The sequence below is a fragment of the Microcaecilia unicolor genome, chromosome 4 (genome assembly GCF_901765095.1).
Source record: "Microcaecilia unicolor chromosome 4, aMicUni1.1, whole genome shotgun sequence".
NCBI classification, from domain to species: domain Eukaryota; kingdom Metazoa; phylum Chordata; class Amphibia; order Gymnophiona; family Siphonopidae; genus Microcaecilia; species Microcaecilia unicolor.
Window position 1 is genome coordinate 348,688,509 of NC_044034.1, and position 22,074 is coordinate 348,710,582.

General features: G+C 47.5%; 1 protein-coding gene across 2 annotated transcripts in view; it reads right to left on the minus strand.

The window, feature by feature from the left end:
• KCNJ6 (potassium inwardly rectifying channel subfamily J member 6) overlaps nt 1-22,074 on the minus strand; it is a 63,887-nt gene that overhangs the window by 28,793 nt on the left and 13,020 nt on the right. The window contains exon 2 of one of the 2 annotated variants that reach the window (XM_030199688.1): nt 21,029-21,949. In XM_030199688.1, the coding sequence (XP_030055548.1) occupies nt 21,029-21,926 (898 nt within the window). In that variant the 5' untranslated portion in view covers nt 21,927-21,949. The remainder of the gene's footprint in view (nt 1-21,028; nt 21,950-22,074) is intronic. The other variant, XM_030199687.1, reaches the window with a different exon arrangement.

A 22,074-nucleotide genomic window follows, 5' to 3' on the forward strand; every position in this document is an offset into this window, starting at 1 on the left:
TATGTATGCACCTTAACGCAATACAATTTGTAATTCTATTACCCGGAAATGGCAACCGCCATTACGGCAAATGTAAGCCACATTGAGCCTGCAAATAGGTGGGAAAATGTGGGATACAAATGTCACAAATAAAATCCAGACGTCTCTCTTAGCTAAAGCACGAACAATACCTTAGCTTCTGAAGAGAAGTTTCTGCTACGGACAGGGTTAGCTTAACTACCAGGTAGACTAGGTGGTTGCCTAGGGTGGCACCTTCTAAAGGGCACCAGACAGCAGTCACAGTTAAAGCGAAACAACAGGTCTTGACAGCCACAAGAAACCATCTATTCTGTCTGAGCTGCTTACGTTTGCCTGTTTATGCAGCCCAGATCACAAGAGCCTAATATAATTAGAGTTTCTGCTCTGAGATGTTTATAATTTGAAATTTAGATGTTTAGGGGTCCTTTTACTACGGTGCACTGAAAAAAGGCTTGCGGTAGTGTAGGCGCGGGTTTTTGGGCGTGCGCTGATCCATTTTTCAGTGCACCTGTGAAAAAGGCCTTTTTACATTTTTGCCAAAAATGGACGTATGGCAAAATCAAAATTGGCGCGTGTACATTTTGAGTCTGACCACCAGCCACTGACCTAGCGGTAAAGACTCATGCGGTAACCAGGCGGTAATGACCTCAGCACGTCAAGTGCCACTTGGCCTGCACTGCTGTAGACCCGTGTATTGAAAGCACGCAGGTCCATTTTTCAGCGCACCTGCAAAAAAGGCCTTTGGGGGGGGGGGGGGCGAAAATGGACGTGTGGCAAAATAAAAATGAGTGCACATCCATTTTGGGTCTGAGGCCTTATCGCCACCCATTGGCTTTGCGGTAAGGTCTTGCGCGTTAACCGGGCGGTAATGGTCTACGCGCATACAATGCATAAGCTTCATTTGCATACACTGCCTCCATTATGTGCAAATCTCTCTCATGCATATTCAGTGTGGATATCCTGAAAACCTGACTGGCAAAGGATACTCCAGGACTGGCCTTGGGAAGCATTGTTATAGAATATTAGGGATGTGCTCCCAAATTGGACACCGGGAATTATATCTGGTTTCAGCAGGTGCAAGCAGGGGCATAGCCAGACTTCGGCGGGAGGGGGGTCCAGAGCCCGAGGTGAGGGGGCACATTTTAGCTCCCCTCCGGTGCCACCGCCCCCCTCCATTTTGACCCCCCGCCACCGTCGCCACCACCAACTTTGACCCCCCCTGCCGACGACCCTCTCGACCCCCCTCCCGCCACCAACCCTCCCCCGCCGCCGTTGCCTACATTTGCTGGCGGGGGACCCCAACCCCGCCAGCTGAGGTCCTCTTCTTCCGGCACAAGGCTTCGTTCTGTTTCTGTGAGTCTGATGTCCTGGGCTCTGGCTCTGGCCCCTTCCCACTGCGAGGTCTGGCTATGCCCCTGTTTTGAATCTGTTACTTTAGTCACCTTTCCCCTGCTAGCTGAAGCCTTGTCCAGTGCCAGTCTCCGGGTGCCGCCTCGTTGCCTGCCCTGCTCTTTCTTCCCCCTCACATCCTGCACGCTTCTTATAGTGAAATTGAGCAGTTTCACTAAAAGGAGCGTACAGGATGTGAGGGGGAAGAGAGAGCAAGGCAGGCAATGCGCCGGCTCTGGAGACCGGCGCTGGAGAAGACCAACTGGTGGGAGTTGGGGACCCCCACCAGCCAAGGTATTTCCTGCAGCAGTGGGTGGAGAGTGGCAGGGTGGCAGGGGGGAGTGGCAGGGTGGCGGAGGGGGCGGCTGGGAGGCAGACCAAAATTGCCTCCCCCACCTTGGGCTCTGGCCCCTTCCCACTGCGAGGTCTGGCTACGCCCCTGTTTTGAATCTGTTACTTTAGTCACCTCTTCCCAGAGACAGTCACATTTGGCTCTTCTTCAGTAATTAAGCCACTCATAAATGGACCGTAATATCTTAGTTTCATGAAATACCCAAAGGCATTAAATCAGAGGAGAGTAAAATATTAAATAAAAAGAGCACAATCAGTCTCAGACTTCCAAAGGAAATTAAGTTTTTAAATGCGTAATCCATTTAATTTCAATTTGTAGGCGCTTTTCTAAGTGATCACTTCTTAGGTCTCCAGGCACATTCTAATGCTGACGCCCTCAGCGTACTTAGAGTCAAGTCGTTATATAATTTATAGGGACAATTTGTTGCATATTATTTCTTCTTCCATAATCAGAGATCTGCTTTTTTATAAGAACGTAAGAATATAAACGTTGCCATACTGGCACACCCCGAAGGTCCTGTTCCCAACAGTGGTCAATCCAGGTACCTGGCAAGATCCAAAACAGTAGGATACATTTTATGCTGCTTATTCTAGAAATAAGCAGTGGATTTTCCCCAAGTTCATCTTAATAATAACTTATGGGCTTTTCTTTTAGGAAGTTAACCAAACCTTTTTTTAAACCCCGCTAAGCTAACGGTTTTTACCACATTCTCTGGCAATGCATTCCGGAGTTATTTTCTAAGTCTAGTAGTGTGTCCCATTTGTGTGGACACTGCAGTGCAGTGCTGATTTCCAGAATCTGTATGTTTGTGGTGCCATAGTAGAAAGAGTTAAAATGGCTGGCTCACTAGCAAAAGCATGGGAAGTAGTACATGGGGTACCACAGAGATCACCAATTTTTCTACACAGTTTTTCTAATATTGCACGGTCAAGCTCCCTTATATTTGGTAGAACTAATAGAATTTGTAACTTTACATGCTTGGAGAGTAACTAAACAATAGTTATTAGTTTTTCCAACCCAAAAGGGGTTAGACATAAGAGGTTAATTCTATAAATTGCGCCTAAAAAATCAATGCAGAAAAAAGGCTTAAGCACTATTCTATAAGCCGAGCCTAAAGTTAGGTGCGGTTTATAGAATAGCGCTTAAGTGCAGGGGTCACGCAAAACTTTAGATGTACCAATGAAAACATGGTGCAAATGCCCACACCTAAATTTATATGCGGAACCCCCTTATTCTATAATTGTGCGTGAAACTGGAATCCAGATCCCAGGGGCGTAGCTACTATGGGGCCACGGGGACCTGGGCCCCCGTAGATTTGGCCCTGGATCCCCCTGCCGATGACCCTCTCAACCCCTCCCTCCCGCCGCCAACCCGCCGTCGCCGTCTGCTACCTTTGCTGGCGGGGGACCCCAACCCCCTCCAGCCGAAGTCTTTTTCCTTCGTTTGGTTTCTGAGTCTGACGTCCTGCACGTACAACGTACAAGGCTTCGTTCTGTTTCTGTGAGTCTGACGTCCTGCACGTTGTACGTGCAGGACGTCAGATTCAGAAACCAAACGAAGGAAGAAGACTGCGGCTGGCGGGGGTTGGGGTCCCCCGCCAGCAAAGGTAGGCGATGGCGGGGGGGGGGGTTCGAGAGGGTCGTCAGCAGGGGGGGGTCAAAGTTGTTGTTGGTGGTGTCGGCAATGGTGGTGGTGGTGGGGGTTGGCAATGGCGGTGGGGGGGGGGGGGCTAAAATGTGCCCCCTCACCTCGGGCTCTGGACCCCCCTCCCGCCGAAGTCTGGCTACGCCCCTGCCACATCCACGCTCTGCCCTGAAATGCTCATAACCTTCCCATTTCTGCACCCCCTTTCTCAGGACACAAAAATTTAGGTGTGGCTCGTGTGCCTAAATTTTACACAAGTATATGCTAATTTACTTCAATTAGCGCCAATAATTGCTTGTTGAAAAGCTAATTATTAGTGCTAATTGGCTCATTTAATTAAATTGCGTGTGTCATTGCCCAATTACCACCAGGTTAGCGCCACACTAATAATTATGGAAAAAATTTCCATAGCGCCAGAAATGGACACGCGCATGAGTTGGAACTTCCGGCGGCCGCATTGGGTCCGTGTTAGTTCCGGGTTGCCATGTGGCAGTAAAAGGGCCCCTCAAAGAATAATTAAACTCTGGAACTCACTGCCGGAGGATGTAATAACAGCGGTTAGCAAATCTGGGTTTAAAGAAAAATGTTTGGACAAGTTCCTGGAGGAAAAGTGCACCGTTTGCAATTGAGGTAGACATGGGGAAGCCACCCCGGGATTGGTAGCATGGAATGGTGCTACTAATTGGGTTTCTGCCAGGTACTTGTGACCTGGATTGGCCTCTGTTGGAAGCAGGATACTGGGCTAGATGGACTATTGGTCTGGCCCAGCATGGCTATTCTTATGTTCAGTTTTGCTGGAGGAGTTAGGTTTAGGCAGAAAGGTGTGAGAGCATGAGTTAAAGAGCAGATGCATGTGCCTTTTATGTGGGTCTGCCTGTGAAAAGCATTGGGAATTCGATTTCCCACAGATTCTCCAGACCTCCAATATGCTTGCATTTCAGGCAGCCCTGCAAAAACGACAAAATGAGCAAGGAAACAGTCAAACTAGATACCATGCAAAGTTTGAATCTGTGCCTTCTAGCATGAAATCCTGCTTCCTTTCGGTGTATCTCAATGCAGGTAAGAAAGCGCTGTCTGCTGCTACAGTGTATAATAACTCTGCAATGCAGGTAATTTATTTCAGTGGAAATACCAGTTTTACCAAAGCCTTCCGATCAGTTTTAAACACTTAAATTCTCATCAGTACAAAGGGCAGAACCTCATAAAATGAAAAGGAAATGGAATGCAGATGTGTGTGTGTGAGTGTGTTTTTATTTCTGTTTTTTAATTTTCTTTTTTTTACAATATGTAGTTCAGGGTTCTCACACACATATAACTTAACCATCAAGCAGAGAAGGCGTTCACCTAGGGTGGAAGCTTTGGGGAGGGGGGGGGGGGGGGGGAGGGGCAGCAGCTCCAGTATAAGCAAAAGAATTGGTCTTGAAAAGCACACAAGCTCAAAGAACCATTAGTACATGGTTTTACCAGCAGAGAGGACAGACAATTTCCAAATAGTCCTTTTACCCAGGCAAGAGGCTTTTGAGAATTCTTCTTATTTTATATAGATGCAGGGCTTTTTTTGAGGGGGTACTTGGGGGTACTGAGTACCAGCACCTTTTCCATTGTCTGCTAAAGTTGACCCATGGTCTTCAAGTTTTAATGAAAGAGCTAATGCTCTACACACCAATTCTGCCTTGTCGTAGATTCTGTGACTGGTTGCAGGGGTTCTGGCTATTGTGGGGACGGTCCCTCAGCGATCACCCCCATCTCTGAAGGGTGGCATGGCATTTGAGTACCGGCACCTTTTTTGCTGGAAATAACGCACTGTATAGATGGATATATAGACATATACAGTACTCATACAGGGCCTACCTTAGGGGGCAGGGTGACTATCCATGGCTCCACCCCTGTAATAGCCACACCCTCACAGTAGCCACACCCCCGTCACCAGAAGTGCACCATATAAAGAGACAACATTGCAAAAATAACTCCAATCCTTAGAATACCAGCAGCACATCTCTTCTTGAGAAAACAGAACAAACAGGTTTTTATTAGCAGAATACCTCCCCTCAATCACATATACAGAAAACATGACCTTACAACACCAATATAGACTGGAAATAAAATCACAAGAAGAGTCACCTACTGCAGCTGGGATCCAAAGTAAATCTACCTGTATCCATGATAAAAAAAAGAAATATAGAAATAATGCAAGAAATAAATTGTTCTGCTTCCTTAGACCACCATCAGTTGTGGGGGGGGGGGGGGGGGGGGGGGGGGGGGGGGAAGAGTACTCAAATAAGGAGTTGAATAACGTATACTACAGCAAGTAAATGGCCTGGTCCGCAAATCCCCAGAATATTTATCTTACCCTTAGAACCTTTACACATACTATCTGGACAGTTTCTTATTTTCTATAAACTTTTTAAGCTGATCTGGCTCAAAGAATATATATTTATTCCCCATATATGTTATACAGCATTTACAAGGGTATGCTAACAAAAATGTAGCTCCCATAGATCTAACTTCTTCTCTATAAGCAAGAAAAGTTTTTCTTCGTTCCTGCGTAGATCTTATCACGTCAGGAAAGGTCCACCTCCCCGCTCCCCCCGTTTTCTATTTCTGTTGATGGCTCTCTCATTCTCCCTGTCTCCTCAACTCGAAACCTTGGGGTCATCTTTGACTCTTCTCTCTCCTTCTCTGCTCATATCCAGCAGATTGCCAAGACCTGTCGTTTCTTTCTTTACAACATCCGTAAAATCCGCCCCTTTCTTTCCGAGCACTCTACCAAAACCCTCATCCACACCCTTGTCACCTCTCGTTTAGACTACTGCAATCTGCTTCTTGCTGGCCTCCCACTTAGTCACCTCTCCCCTCTCCAGTCGGTTCAAAACTCTGCTGCCCGTCTCATCTTCCGCCAGGGTCGCTTTACTCATACTACCCCTCTCCTCAAGACCCTTCACTGGCTCCCTATCTGTTTTCGCATCCTGTTCAAACTTCTTCTACTAACCTATAAATGTACTCACTCTGCTGCTCCCCAGTATCTCTCCACACTCGTCCTTCCCTACACCCCTTCCCGTGCACTCCGCTCCATGGATAAATCCTTCTTATCTGTTCCCTTCTCCACTACTGCCAACTCCAGACTTCGCACCTTCTGTCTCGCTGCACCCTACGCCTGGAATAAACTTCCTGAGCCCCTACGTCTTGCCCCATCCTTGGCCACCTTTAAATCTAGACTGAAAGCCCACCTCTTTAACATTGCTTTTGACTCATAGCCACTTGTAACCACTCGCCTCCACCTACCCTCCTCTCTTCCTTCCCGTTCACATTAATTGATTTGATTTGCTTACTTTATTTATTTTTTGTCTATTAGATTGTAAGCTCTTTGAGCAGGGACTGTCTTTCTTCTATGTTTGTGCAGCGCTGCGTACACCTTGTAGCGCTATAGAAATGCTAAATAGTAGTAGTAGTAGTAGTAGTCCACATTTTTTGTCCACAGAATACTTTTTGTGAATTTTTAAAGTATAATTTCAATAGGGCATTCAAGTCTTGTTCAAAAACAAAGGATATCAATAGTGTCCTGTTAATAATTTTGGTTGTTACTATTTACTTAATGTAATCCCTGAAATTGTTGCTGTGTTGCAAACTTATAAGTTTATTTTGTAAACTGTAAGAAATCAATAAATTATAATTAAAAGAAAAAAAGACGTAAATCTACCTGACGGATCTGGGTCTGCCAGAAACAGACTGGTTTTAACTCCGTTGCATACAGTGATAGTAAAACTGCTACTACTACTACTTATCATTTCTATAGCGCTACTAGACGTACGCAGCGCTGTGCACTTGAATATGAAGAGACAGTCCCTGCTGCACAGAGCTTACAATCCAACCAGGGACTGTTTCAGATTGCTTCTGGTGACCTGGGGCTCTCTGGTAGCTCATATGCTTTACAGATTCAAACTCTAGGAGCAGCTACAGCTGAAAGGAAGAAAATTGTTTAGGGCTGCAGGGTCGCCTAGTCCAATTACAACCCATGAAACCTTCTAGAGGCACAACACCATTTCTAGCGTATCGAGTACAGATGGGTAAGTGCTATCTTAAAAAAAATTCCCATTTTAAGGATGTAGCCAATGTGAACCAAATTAGAGAAAGTGGAGAGGGTACCAGGGGGCTGCCTTATGGATCAATGCAGTAAGGGGTCCTTCTAATAAGCTGTGGGAAAAAGGGCCTGCAGTAGCGGCAGGGGCCGTTTTTCCTGCTCACCAGGGCCCTTTTTACCACAGCGGGTAAAAGCTCCCCCCCCCCAAAATGGCCATGCAGTAAGATAATCCTTACAGCGTGGCCATGCGGTGGGGAGCACCGCATGACCATTGAGGTGGCGGTAAGGGCTTCTGTGATAACCTAGCGGTAACCGGGGAGCGTGTGGCAATGCCGGATTACTGTTGGGTTAGCTCTGTACTAGAGAAAATGTTTTTTTTTTCCAGAACACTGGAACTGGTGCATGCTCCAGCCGGAACTACCGCTGGTGGCTGCGTTGGGCCGGTGGCACTTCCAATTTAGCGCGTGGTAAACCTGTAACATAACATAGTAGATGACGGCAGAAAAAGACCTGCACGGTCCATCCAGTCTGCCCAACAAGATAAACTCGTATGTGCTACTTTTTGTGTATACCTTACCTTGATTTGTACCTGTGCTCTTCAGGGCGCAGACCCTATAGGTCTACCCAGCACTATCCCCACCTCCCAACCATCAGCCCCGCCTCCCACCACCGGCTCTGGCACAGACCGTATAAGTCTGCCCAGCACTATCCCCGCCTCCCGCCACCGGCTCTGCCACCCAATCTCGGCTAAGCTCCTTAGGATCCATTCCTTCTGAACAGAATTCCTTTATGTTTATCCCACGCATGCTTGAATTCCGTTACCGTTTTCATTTCCACCACCTCCCGCGGGAGGGCATTCCAAGCATCCACTACTCTCTCCGTGAAAAAATACTTCCTGACATTTTTCTTGAGTCTGCCCCCCTTCAATCTCATTTCATGTCCTCTCGTTCTACCTCCTTCGCATCTCCGGCCTATTGCTGCTTTCTAAAAGACCCCCTAAAAGAATAAAAATGGTGTCGATCGGTGAAGACCCCTGGGACAATGAATTCAGAGTAGAACGAACCTCCTCCCCCCGGGGCTAAACAAAGGCTAGCTAGGGATAATTCATTGTTCTCCACCTCTTAGTCCAGCCCTTCACCAGGGGGCAGAATAGCTCTGCCAGGAAGGTGGTTGATTTTTAACCTGAAAGTCACAGGTTCAAGGCTGAGTGTGTTTGGCTGAAAGTCTTTGATCTCTAATTGGATGTGTGTCAGACTTTCTGGAAGGCAGGAATAAAGGTGCTGTTGTATATCAGTAGAAAAAAAAATCCCTGGATATATATGAAACAAAGCTCAACCTTTGACCATAAAGTGGGATGATCAAATTCTTAGAGGAAGTTGGGTGCAAGGGATCTGAAAACTGGTAATTCAGGAGGAGGTACCAGGCTGTAGGTTTACCTAGGGTGCCTTCCACCCTTGGACCAGTCCTGATAACAGGGCTCAAACATTTCATACTAGCCATTAAGCCCGTAAAAACAGGCGAGATTTCCAGCTACCCTCCTCACTGCCGCTCCCTCCCCCCTCCGTGCCGGGCCCCCTGCACTGACCTGATAGCGCCTCTCACCTCCATGTGAAAGCGCTGCAGCCAGCAGCAGATCGCTCTGCTGCTGCCTGCAGCGCTTCCACACGGAGGTGAGAGGCGCTATCAGGTCAGTGCAGGGGGCCCGGCACGGAGGGGGGAGGGAGCGGCGGCGGGGATGGGTGGAGGGTGGAGGTTGTTTCACGCGATGTTCCTTTCCAGGCGGCAGTGGTGGCGGCCAACAATTCGACTCCGTTTCCCTCTCTGTTCCGCCCTCTGACGTCATGACATCTTGACGCGAGGGTGGGACAGAGAGAGAAGTCTGTACTGCGCATTTGCAAGTGAGTACGGTCACTTGCTGTTTATATGTTTGATTGGTCTTACAAGAGTCTGGATAATGTGGAGGCTGGGATATACCTGTAATTTACATGACCAATTGGAAGATTATTCTACATTATCAGTGGGAGGTCTGAAAAAAATATGGATCTATAAAGCCTGAAAAACTAATAAACAGTAACATTTATATAACGTTTACTGCAATAAAAAGTTTTAACACTCCAAAGTATTCAAAGGTTACTGGGAAAACTGCTTTCTTTTTATATGGTGAACTATCAGGCTTATTTTCGAAAGAGAAGGGCGCCCATCTTTCGTCACAAATCGGGAGATGGGTGTCCTTCTCCCAGGTTCGCCCAAATCGGCATAATTGAAAGCCGATTTTGGCCGTCCCCAACTGCTTTCCGGCCGATAATGGAAAAAAGAAGGGCATCCCTGATGAGCACTTGGCCGACTTTACTTGGTCCATTTTTTGTTACAACCAAGCCTCAAAAAGTTGCCCGAACTGACCAGATGACCACCAGAGGTCACCAACCCCCTCCCACCCTAAAAAACCTTTTTAAATATTTTTTGCCAGCCTCAAATGTCATACTCAGGTCCATCACAGCAGTATGCAGGTCCCTGGAGCAGTTTTAGTGGGTGCAGTGCACTTCAGGCAGGCAGACCCAGGCCCATCCCCCCCTACCTATTACACTTGTGGTGGTAAATGTGAGCTGTTCAAAACCCACCAGAAACCCACTGTACCCACATGTAGTGCCCCCCTTCACCCCTTAGGGCTATGATAGTGTTGTACAGTTGTGGGAAGTGGGTTTTGGGGGGGGGGATTTTGGGGGCTCAGCACCCAAGGTAAGGGAGCTATGCACCTGGGAGCAATTTGTGAAGTCCACTGCAGTGCCCCCTAGGATGCCCGGTTGGTGTCCTGGCATGTCAGGGGCACCAGTGCACAGGGCCGTGCCAAGGGTCTGTGGCGTCCCCCTGCAGAAGATCAGTTGGCGCCCCCAGCGCCCCCTGCAGACGAACAGTTGGCGCGCAAGCTCCCTCCCCCCCGTGAAAATGATTGCTGCCCTCCCATCCATGCTCCTCTCTCCCCTGCCTTCCCGCTCCCATGTCCCAACTGCCTGCCCTCTTCTCCCCCCCAAGATCCCTTTTAAATTTACCTCCGTCCGGCAGCGAAGGTGCAGCGTCAGTGAAGGAGGCGGCGCTCCCGACGTCTCTACTAGTCTTCCCTTCGCTCAATGTCCCGCCTTCTTCTGACGTCATTTCCTTGACGTCAGAAGAAGGCGGAACACTGAGCGAAGGGAAGACTAGTAGAGACGTCGGGAGCGCCGCCTCCTTCACTGACGCTGCGCTTTCGCTGCTGGACGGAGGTAAATTTAAAAGGGATCTTGTTGGGGGGGAGAAGAGGGCAGGCAGTTGGGACATGGGAGCAGGAGGGCGAGGTAAGCATGGTGTGGCGGGGCGCCCCCCAGAGGACGGCGCCCTCCTGCAGTGCTTACCTCGCTTACCGTGTTGGCACGGCCCTGCCAGTGCACTACGAATTCTAGCTCCTCCCACGACCAAAGGGCTTGGATTTGGTCGTTTTTGAGATAGGCGTCCTCGGTTTCCATTATGGCTAAAAACCGGGGACGACCATCTCTAAGGTCGGCCATCTCAACATTTAGGTCGACTATCTCTAAGGTCAACCTAAATGTTGAGATTTGGGCGTCCCTGACCGTATTATCGAAATGAAAGATGGCCGCCCATCTTGTTTCGATAATACGGGTTTCCCCGCCTCTTCGCTGGGACATCCTGCGAGGATGTCCTCAGGAAATCATGGGTGACCTGTTCGATTATGACCCTCCATGTCTTTTTATGCCTAGAAAGCTATCAGGGAAGACCCCTGGCCAGTTAGGGTTTCAGGATATTCACTGAGATAAAATTGCATGTAATGAAGGAGTGCATGCAGATCTGTCTCATGCAAGCTCATCAAAGATATCCTGGAAACCTGAATGGTTGGGAGCTCACCTGGATAGGTTTGGGGATCGCTGCCAGATTGGCCTTGTAGCAGTCTGCATGTACATGTCCTAACTAGCCAGGGGTCTTCCCTGATAGCTTTCTAGGCTTAAAAAGACAATTCACCAGATAAAACAGAGCAGTTTGCCCACTAACCTTTGAATACTTTAGAGTGTTATAAGTTTTTATTGGAGTAAATTTTACATAAATGTTACTGTATATTAGTCCAGAAGTTATTGTTCATCCAGTTTCTGCCACAGAAAGCTGAGCACCATGTAACCCCTGCTCATACTCTCCTTGCATCCATCATACTCCCCCCCACCAACAGACTCTTTGATACCTTCTCTTTCCTACAGGGAAACAAAAAGTTCAGAGCACATTGTGATGTCACAGAATTATTGTGCCTTTGGTTAGTGCCTATGATTACATAGATTACAATATGACAACTTTCCATATGTCACCTCTCTCTACAGAAGAAGCTAAAATTCCAGGAGAGTTGGAGCAGATTGTGATGTCATAAAGGATTTTAAGGCCGTCTTGTTATTTCTTAGTAGACATGGATGGGGTATTTTCAATATGACGTCTAAGTCCGACTTTGGACGTTTAGCAAAAACCGTCCAAAATCTAAATAGGAAAGAAGGTCATTTTCAAAAAAGAGAAACGTCTATCTTTTTTTTTTTTAAATACTGTTTTGAACAAGGTTTTGTGATTTGGACGTTTTGTTTTTTGGTCCATTTTCGACCCCCCCCCCCCCAAACCATCCAAGTGCAAAACGCACAAAATCAAGCCATTGGGATGTAGGAAGAGCCAGCATTTTTAGTAGACTGGTCCCCCTGACATCCCAGGAAAGCAATAGAGCACCCTAGGGGGCAATGCAGTGGACTTCATAAAATGATCCCAGGTACACATCTCACCATTGCGCCCTTACCTTGTCTGCTGAGCCCCCCCAAAACCCACTACCCCCAACTGTAAACCACTACCATAGCCCTTACATGTGAAGGGAGCACCTATATGTGGGTACAGTGGGTTTCTGGTGAGTTTTGGAGGGCTCACAGTTTCCTTCACAAGTGTAACAGGTAGGGGGAGATAGGAACCTGGGTTCACCTGTCTGCAGTGCACTGCACCCAACACTAGACTACTCCAGGGACCTGCATGCTGTTCTAATGGACCCGAGTATAACATCTGAGGCTGGCAAGTAATGTTTTTCAGCACATGTTTGGGGGGGGGGGGGAGGGTGAGAGGCATTAGTGACCACTGGGGGAATAAGGGGAGGTCATCCCTGATTCCCTCCAGTAGTCACCTGGTTATTTAGGGCACCTTTCTGTGCCTTATTCGTTATAAAAACAGGTCTAGCTCAAAACGTCTTAAGTTTTAATCCTGGATGGTTTTGCTTTGTTCCATTATGGCTGAAAAAAATGTCTAAGGAACACCCAAGTCCCCTCCTGAACACACCCCTGACATGCCCCTTGAGATTTGGACACATTTCTTCTGATGGACTTCATAGAAAAACATCTAAAAATAGGTTTTGAAATTACTGATTTGGAATTTTTTGTGAGAAAAACGTCCAAATGCTGCTTGATGCCACTTTTTCTGTTTTGAAAATGAGCCCAATCATAACCATATACAAATGTATGTTTCAAGGAGGGAAACTAGGCATTACGAACGGTCATCCAGCTTCTTGTGTTTCAATGAACAACTTTAGAACATAATCCGAGAGTTTCTTCACACTAATCTTTTACAGTAGATTTTAACTTCTTGGGATATTTTAATACAAGCACATGTGACCTACAATTATTCTTCCATTACCAGTGACTAATTGGTAACAGCAGGTACCATAGCGCTGGCACACACAGTACCGTTCCTCTTTGTTTTTGTAGCTTGTCAGGCTAGCTCCCTCAGCCGGGTCGCCTATAATCAAATGATTAATAAAGCTGGAAAACTCCTTGGAGCATGAGAAGTATATATTTTGTTTCCATTCTCTAAATTGCTCCAGATGCAAATTTGACTGATGTTTTTGTGTGTGTTTATGCATAAATAATTAAACATAACATACGCCCAGCAGATTTCTTGCTAAAACCCAGAGGCACCTCAAGCTTTGTTAATCAGCAAATTCCAATTGCTACCATAGTGGTCATTTGTGGATGGGATGAATGCAGGGGTTCTCTATAACCTGAGAATGAAATAGTAAATGGAAAGACCTAGAGAAATGTGCCTCTGAAAATTGGCCTCTAAAGTTTAAAAGACCACGCTACAGTTGTGGTTTAACAATGTGGTTTCCAAGAAGGCATAACAATGAGAGTGACATAGGCAGGTCAGGGACGCTCCCTTAAAATGCGCACCATAATAAAATAGTATTGGATCTGTGTCCAACTTGCGCACTGGGATTTATACCTGGTTTCAGTTGGTGTAACTCCTTGCACCCAAAGTTGGGCGCCGATCCCAGCGATACATGCTATTCTATAAAGGGCACTCATCCCGGGATACCAATTACAGAATACCGTTCAGAGCCAACTTTGAGCGCCATTTACTGAATCCATCCCTAAATGCTTAGAAGCCAATAGGTAATAAATAGACATCTTTGAATTTACCCCCGGATTCTGTATAGCGCGCCCAGAGCTCCGCACCGAAATCTAAGAGTATTCCATAACAACAGGCAAACTAATCAGCGTTGATAACAGCGCTTACATAAGTATTGCCATAGTGGGACAGACCGAAGGTCCGTCAAGCCCAGCATCCTGTTTCCAACAGTGGCCAATCCAGATCACCAGTACCTGGCAAGATCCCAAAACAGTATAATACATTTTATGCTGCTTATTCTAGAAATAAACAGTGGATTTTCCCCAAGTCCATTTTAATAATGGTCTATGGACTTTTCCTTAGGGAAGCCATCCAAACCTTTTTAAAACCCTGCTAAGCTAACCGCTTTTACTACATTTTCTGGTAATGAATTCCAGAGTTTAATTACCTGTTGAGTGAAGAAATATTTTCTCCAATTCATTTTAAATTTACTACTTTGTAGCTTCATTGCATGCCCCCTAGTCCTAGTATTTTTGGAAAGAGTAAACAAGCGATTGACACCGTACCTGTTCAACACCACTCATTAAGAAGTAACAATGAGCACTAATTGGCAATAATTAGAATTTATGCGCACAACTCGCTAAGCATATTCTGTAATGAACACTTAAATTCTAATGCACGCAGTTCAAAAGGGGTGTGGCTATGGGCAGGGAAATGGGCATTCCGTGGGCATTCCAAAATTTATGCACGCAGTTATAGAAAATGACCCAGTCCGCGTAAATCTATGCGCAGGGATTTAGGCCATGTTTTCGTTGGCCTAAATGGACGTGTTGTTTGAGGCACTAGGATTTCCTCCTAAGCGTATTCTACATACCGTGCCTAAATCTTGGTGCTGCAAATCTTTACTGCGCGGATTTTTTTGGTGCCATATCTGTGCTAATTCTTTCCGTGCACACTAAGCTTTAGTAAAAGGACTCCCGTAAATGTGTACACCGCTCCTTCAGCAGAAGTAAATGTCTGCACCTGCATTCAAAGTACGTAGTTTTTACAGAAGACACAGATATTCAAATGATTGCAAATGATTGAGTGGAGGAGTGGCCTAGTGGTTAGAGCACTAGTCTTGCAATCCAGAGCTGGCTGGTTCATAATCCCACTGCTGCTTCTTGTGATCTTGGGCAAATCACTTAACCCTCCATTGCCTCAGGTACAAACGTAGATTGTGAGCCCTCCTGGGACAGAGAAATATCCAGAGGAGTACCTGAATGTAACTCACCTTGAGCTACAACTGAAAAAGGTGTGAGCAAAATCTAAATAAAGAAATATTTGAGATTCTACATGGAATGTTGCTACTATTGGAGATTCTAGATGGAATGTTGCTACTGTTTGAGATTCAAATGGAATGTTGCTATTCCGGGGACCCTGGTTTGGCTAGCGGGAGTTGAGGACCCCTACCAGCCAAGGTATGTGGGGTTGCGGCAGGGAGGTGGGCCAAACTGTGCCCCCCCCCCTTGGGCTCAGGACCCCCCAACCTTTGAGGTCTGGCTATGCCCCTGGTGGCATACCTAGCTTAGGCCCTCATGATCAAAAGCAAACTCCGGCACTAGAGGCTGTTAACGCCATACTAGCACTGGAGTTTGCTGCCGACCCATTATCAGAGCCCTCGAGCGCCTGAAAGAATGCACTTGAGGGCTCTTAGCGCAAGTAGCATGCAAATGCATGCTAAACAGGGCTTCTAGCGCAATTAGCTTGCAAATGCATGCTAATCAGCACTTAACGCATTCATCCCAAATGATCAGTGTCCAGCACGCCAAAGATTGGGTCGCTGGCCGCGGCAAAATCAACGCCAACTCCGAGCTGGCGTTAGACTTTGCGGATCATTGGGGAGGAACGGTGAGCCCTGTCCAGCATGCAGTTGCATGCTGGCAGGGCCCCGTTCCTCCCTAAAGCAAACGCGAACAGGGGGCTGGAGGTCCGGTGGACCTCTGGTCCACCCGACGATTCCCCCCCCCCATATTCAGGGATGGCTGGAGATCCGGCAGGTCTCCAGCCCCCCCAAACCCCCAGAACTTGTGAAGTGGCCGCCTACGGCCAAATGCTCTCCCACCCTCCCACCCAGTGACGGGAGGGGGGGCTGGAGGTCCGGTGGGTCTCCAGCCCCCCAAACCGCCAGAAATTGTTAAGTGGTCGCCTCCGGCCAAACGCTCTCCCACCCAGCGACGGGGGTGGGGTGGGGGTGGGGGCTGGACCTTACATGGTCTGTAGCCCTGCCCAGCGCATCCCAGGATGCAATGGGCGGGGCTGGGTGCCGCCATTTTGTGGTGGCGTCGACTGGAAGAGGAGGGAGGCAGGCTGCGTCCCTCCTCCAACGAAAGGTAGGGGGGCTAGGAGGGGGGTTGTCACCACGGACCACCAGGGATTGAAAGGAGAACGCTGGGGGGGAGGATTTGGGGTGGGCTGCAGGTCCACTGGACCTCCAGCCCCCACCCCACCCCCCCCGTCACTGGGTGGGAGGGTGGAAGAGCGTTTGGCCGGAGGCGGCCACTTCACAATTTCTGGGGGTTTGGGGGGGGCTGGAGACCCACTGGATCTCCAGCCCCCGTTGTTCGGGCCTCGGGGCAGGCTTTTGACAGCCCAGACCTGTCAAACAAGTGCGGAAGGATTGTGCTGAGCGCATGCTCAGGCACAATTCTCCCGCACTTCTACATGATAATCAAAGATAATTGCGCTGCTTAGATTTGCATGCATTATCTTTGATCATCTATGCAGAAAAGCCCTGTGCTGTTCCAGCGCTATTTTTAGAGCGCTGTTTGGAACAGCGCGGGGCTTTGGATCATGAGGGCCTTAGTTTCCACCTGGGGTGGAGCAACCCCTGTTCTGAGCAAGGGGGTGTGTCGAGCAGGCGTGTGGCTGTTGGCTCTGCTGGTCCTCTGCCCCCTCTGGCGCCAACTTCCTGTTCTGGGGAAGGGGAATGGCAGAGCCAATAGTCGCGTGTGTGCTCAGGGAACCCCCTTGCTGCCTGCACCCCGGGCGGGCTGCCCCCACTGCCCTGCCCTTGATACGCTAGAGCTTCTGAGTGCTCATTTCTAGGCAGTGGCATATTTATTCAAGGTGCACGTGTTGCGTACGCACTCCATGTCAGACCCGACCCCCTCGCCCATGCCTTAAAATCTTGCCCCTTCTGATGTAATTTCCTGTTTTGTGAAGGGCAGGACGGTTCAGAGAGAAAGTTCTAGTGCAGGCCGCAGGCAGCCTATGAGTGCTGCTGCCGATGCCCGGGCGAAGACTGGAGCGGAGGTGATTTTAAGATACTGGGGGGGGGGGGGGGGGGGGCACTGGAGACGCACCCCTTGTTATACATTCCTGGCTATGCCACTGTTTCTAGGTGCCCTATTACAGAATTCCCGTTAGCATTTTACATCTGATTTGCCAGTGCTTATGCGCCTTCTTATTTTCCTCATTAAGTTCTGCTTTCCATTTCTTTGAAAGATACCTTTATGGCCGTAATAACCTCTTTCACAGCATCACTTAGCCATGCTGGCAGGCGCTTTCTTTTTACGTTTTTTGAGCACGTTTCATCTTGGCTTGCAAGAGGATGTTTTTAAACCGTTTCCCACCTCTACAGCATCAGTGGATACTGTATTTAAATGCATTTAGGATATAATTGACAGGAACTAATCTTGGTAATGACTCCATTTACTTTCCACGGGTCAAACAGGATATTTTTTTTTTCATACTCAGGGAGCAAATTAGTGAACTGTTTATTCTCCTTTTTAACCAGTTTCCAAAACACGTTGGGCTAGATTTGCTAAATTGTACCACCACATTATTTATTTAGATTTTGCTCACTCCTTTTCAGTAGTAGCTCAAGGTGAGTTACATTCAGGTACACTAGGTATGAGGTCTTTTTCCTAAGAACCTAAGAATAGCCATACTGGGTCAGACCAATGGACCATCTAGCCCAGTATCCTGCTTCCAACAGTGGCCAATCCAGGTCATAAGTACCTGGCAGAAACACAATTAGTAGCACCCAGGGGCGTAGCCAGACTTCGGCGGGAGGGGGGTCCAGAGCCCGAGGTGAGGGAGCACATTTTAGCCTCCCCCCCTGGTGCCGCTGAGCCCCCCCCACCTGCCTGCCATTGCCGACCCCCCCGCTGCCACCACCACCAACTTTGACGACCCCCCTCCCGCCGCCAACCCTCCTGCGCCGCCGCCGTCATCGCCCACCTTTGCTGGTGGGGGACCCCAATCCCCACCAACCAAGGTCCTCTTCTTCCCGCAAAGGCTTTGTTCTGTTTTTGACGTCTTACACGTTGTACGTGCAGGACGTCAGACTCACAGAAACAGAACGAAGCCTTGCAGATCAGCTGATCTGCAAGGCTTCGTTCTGTTTCTGTGAGTCTGACGTCCTGCACGATGTCAAAAACAGAATGAAGCTGCGGGAAGAAGAGGACCTTGGCTGGCGGGGATTGGGGTCCCCCGTCAGCAAAGGTAGCCCACGACGACAGCAGGGGAGGGTTGGCGGCAGGAGGGGAGGTCGAGAGGTTCATCGACAGGGGAGTCCAGGGCCAAATCTACGGGGGCCCAGGCCCCCTGGCCCAAATAGCTACAGCACTCATTCCATGCTACCAATCCCGGGGCAAACAGTGGCTTCCCCATGTTTGTCTCAATAGCAGACTATAGACTTTTCCTCAAGGAACTTGTGCAAACTTAGCTGCATTAGGTGTTAATGTGCACCTAACGCAGCAAAAAAAAAAAAAAAAAATTGAGTACCACAGCATCCTGCAGAAACTTTGAAAGGTGTGCGTACTAAAAATGTTTTCTATTTTTTTTTTGAGGGGGTGTTTCATGGGCAGAGAGTTGGTATTCCTTTGCTAACTGGTTATCGCATCTACATTACCATGTGCTAATTAGTTACCACATGGATACCACATGAGTCCTTACCATAGGTAACGTGGAGGGGCATAATCGAACGGGGCGCCCAAGTTTTCCTGAGTTCATCCTCGCAGGACGTCCCCGCGAATGGGCGGGGAAACCCGTATTATCGAAACAAGATGGGCGTCCATCTTTCGTTTCGATAATACGGTCGGGGACGCCCAAATCTCAACATTTAGGCCGACCTTAGAGATGGTTGTCCTTAGAGATGGTCATCCCCGGTTTCCAGCTGTAATGGAAACCAAGGACGCCCATCTCAGAAATGACCAAATCCAAGCCATTTGGTCATGGGAGGAGCCAGTATTCGTAGTGCACTGGTCCCTCTGACATGGCAGGACACTAACCGGGCACCCTAGGGGGCACTGCAGTGGACTAACTGATGCACTAACTGAATGGGAAAAGGCATGCAGTGGTCACTAACCACCTCCCACTCCGAAAAAAACAACTTTTGTCTTTTAGAGTTTGGATGAAGGATGCCCTGGATGTTTCTGTGAGAAGGATGTCCATGCCTTTGCTATGCCTCCGACACCCCCTTTATTCATTTATTTTTGATTTTGTATCACAAGTAGCAGCAGTGGGGTTTGAACTGGCCACCTCTGGATTGCAAGACCACTAGGCCACCACTCTATTCCATGCCCTTGAAATTTGGCTGTCCCTGTGTGGGGGGGGGGGGGGGGCAGTTGAGGACGTTATGCCTCCGCTGACACACACATACCTCCCCCCAGGGACCTGCACACTGCCCTCCCTCCCCCACAGGGACTGCCAAATTTCAAGAGACTGGTGTGGAGTGGAGGAGTGGCCTAGTGGTTAAAGCACTGGTCTTGCAATCTAGAAGTGGCCAGTTCAAATCCCACTGCTGCTACGTGTGATCCAAAATCCAAATAAAGGGGGTGTCAGAGGCATAGCAAAGGCATGGACATTCTTCCCACAGAAACACCCACATTTTGGACATCCTCAGCAATGGCAGCATAGCAAAGGACGTCCTTCACCCATACTCTTAAAAAAAAAGACAAAAGTTTTTAAAGTTTTTTTCGGGGTGGGAGGTGGTTAGTGACCACTGGGGGAGTCAGGGGAGGTCATCCCCGATTCCCTCCGGTGGTCATCTGGTCATTTAGAGCACATTTTTGTGGCTTGGTCATTAAAAAAAAGGACCAAGTAGTCGGCCAAGTGTTCGTCAGGGATGCCTTTCTTTTTTCCATTATCGCTTGAGGATGCCCATCTGTTAGGCACACCCCAGTCCCGCCTTCGCTATGCTTCCAACACGCCCCCGAGAACTTTGGTCGTCCCCGCGACAGGAAGCAGTTGGGGACGCCCAAAATCAGCTTTTGATTATACCAATTTGGGCGACCCTGAGAGAAGGACGCCCATCTCCCGATTTGTGTCGAAAGATGGGCGGCCTTCTCTTTCAAAAATAAGCCTGATAGTAACATAGTAAATGACAGCAGATAAAGACCTGTATGGTCCATCCAGTCTGCCCAACAAGATAAACTCATTTGGTGGTAAATGCTCATGCAGTAACTTTAAACAATGACCACATTAGTGCATGGTTATCAATACAAACAATGGCCTTAGTGCATGGGAAAGACCTGTGTAAGGGCTTACTAAGGCCATTTTTACCGCACCTTTGTAAGACGACCACATTATTAGCAAATAGGTCCCATTGTATAAAATGGCACCTGTCTTTAAATAATGTGTATTATTGTGTGCTAAGACGTGCTAACATTATACTATACTTTAGTAAATCTAGCCCATCATTTCCCCATGTTCATATCAAATATGCATCATTATGCCATAGTTTCATATATTCCAAAATTAACCTCAGCTGGTAGCAATGAAATAAAAAAAACCTCAAGTTTAACTTCATTCTAGTAAGAGTAGGTGTGTCGGATAGAAAGACAAAATTAATGCAACATACTGACATTCTAAGTGCATGAGTCCAAAGATATGAGAAATAAAATGTCACTAAAGTGACTTAGTAAGAGACAGTTTGTAGGGAATATTTACTCTTTTCCGCTACTTCTATCCGATTTTAGGAGGAATAAATATTTTAACTGTATTTATGCAGAAGATATATATCCAATTTGCAGACTATCTTTCCCCATTATCAGCACAAGGATCTCTTTCCATTTTTCTGAGTTTCATGTTGTCATTGTTTTTACTTTTCGATAACAAAGTAGGATAGACACATCAAAGAAAGAAGAAAAAAAATACGTTACCTGTTGCCTCTACCATTCCTTCTAAGATTACAACAATCTCCAGTTCCTCTTTGGCCATCTGTGCTTTGGAAATCTCCCAGAAAGGACTTTGTTGATTAATCTCGTGGCAGATAATCAGAGGTGACACCAAAAATAGACGATCGTCACCTGTGTCATAGCCTACATTGATATCTGTCTGGTTCAGTGGGATAAATTCCCCTTCCTTCGTCTGTTTGGATTTGATCAACTTGGCTCGTATCGATGCCTCCACGATGTGTGAGTTTCTAAGGTCTCCAACTCGGAACATCAGGCACAGTTTCCCATCCCGCATGGAAATAACTGCATTTGTAGAAAAGACCAGTGTTTCTGCCCTCTTCTTGGGCTGGGAAATTTTCACAAACATGCAACCCACCATAAAAGCATTTACTATAGAACCTAAAACGGACTGAACTAAAAGAAGAATTATGCCCTCGGGACATTTGTCTGTGATGACTCTGTGACCATAACCAATAGTGGTTTCTGTTTCTATGGAGAATAAAAAAGCAGAGACAAACCCATTGAGATTATCGACACATGGATTCCATGACTTGTCTCCTATATGGTCCAGATCTCCTCGGATATATGCAATCAGCCACCAAATCATTCCAAAAAAGAGCCAGGTTACAGTGTAAACCATGACAAAAATGAAAAGGTTGAACCTCCATTTGAGATCAACTAACGTGGTGAAGATATCGCTCAAATAGCGGTAAGTCTCTCTCACATTCCCATGATGGACGTTGCACTTCCCATCTTTCCGAACATACCTCTGGATTTTCCTTTTCTTACATTCATGGCTTCTGTTTTTGGGTAGATCCTCTCTAGCTTGTTTGGGCAATTTTGGCTGCCGAATGGTGATTGTGCTCTCTACGTCCTGCTCCATTGAATCTTCCTCCAAGACATGAACTGACATTATTGAAACAAAACAAAACAAAAACATTACAATTACAGTATGCATTTGCTTACAGGGTTGTATAAACACAGCATTTCTTTTTATACCAGTGTAAATACAGATTGAGCAGCTGCTGTCT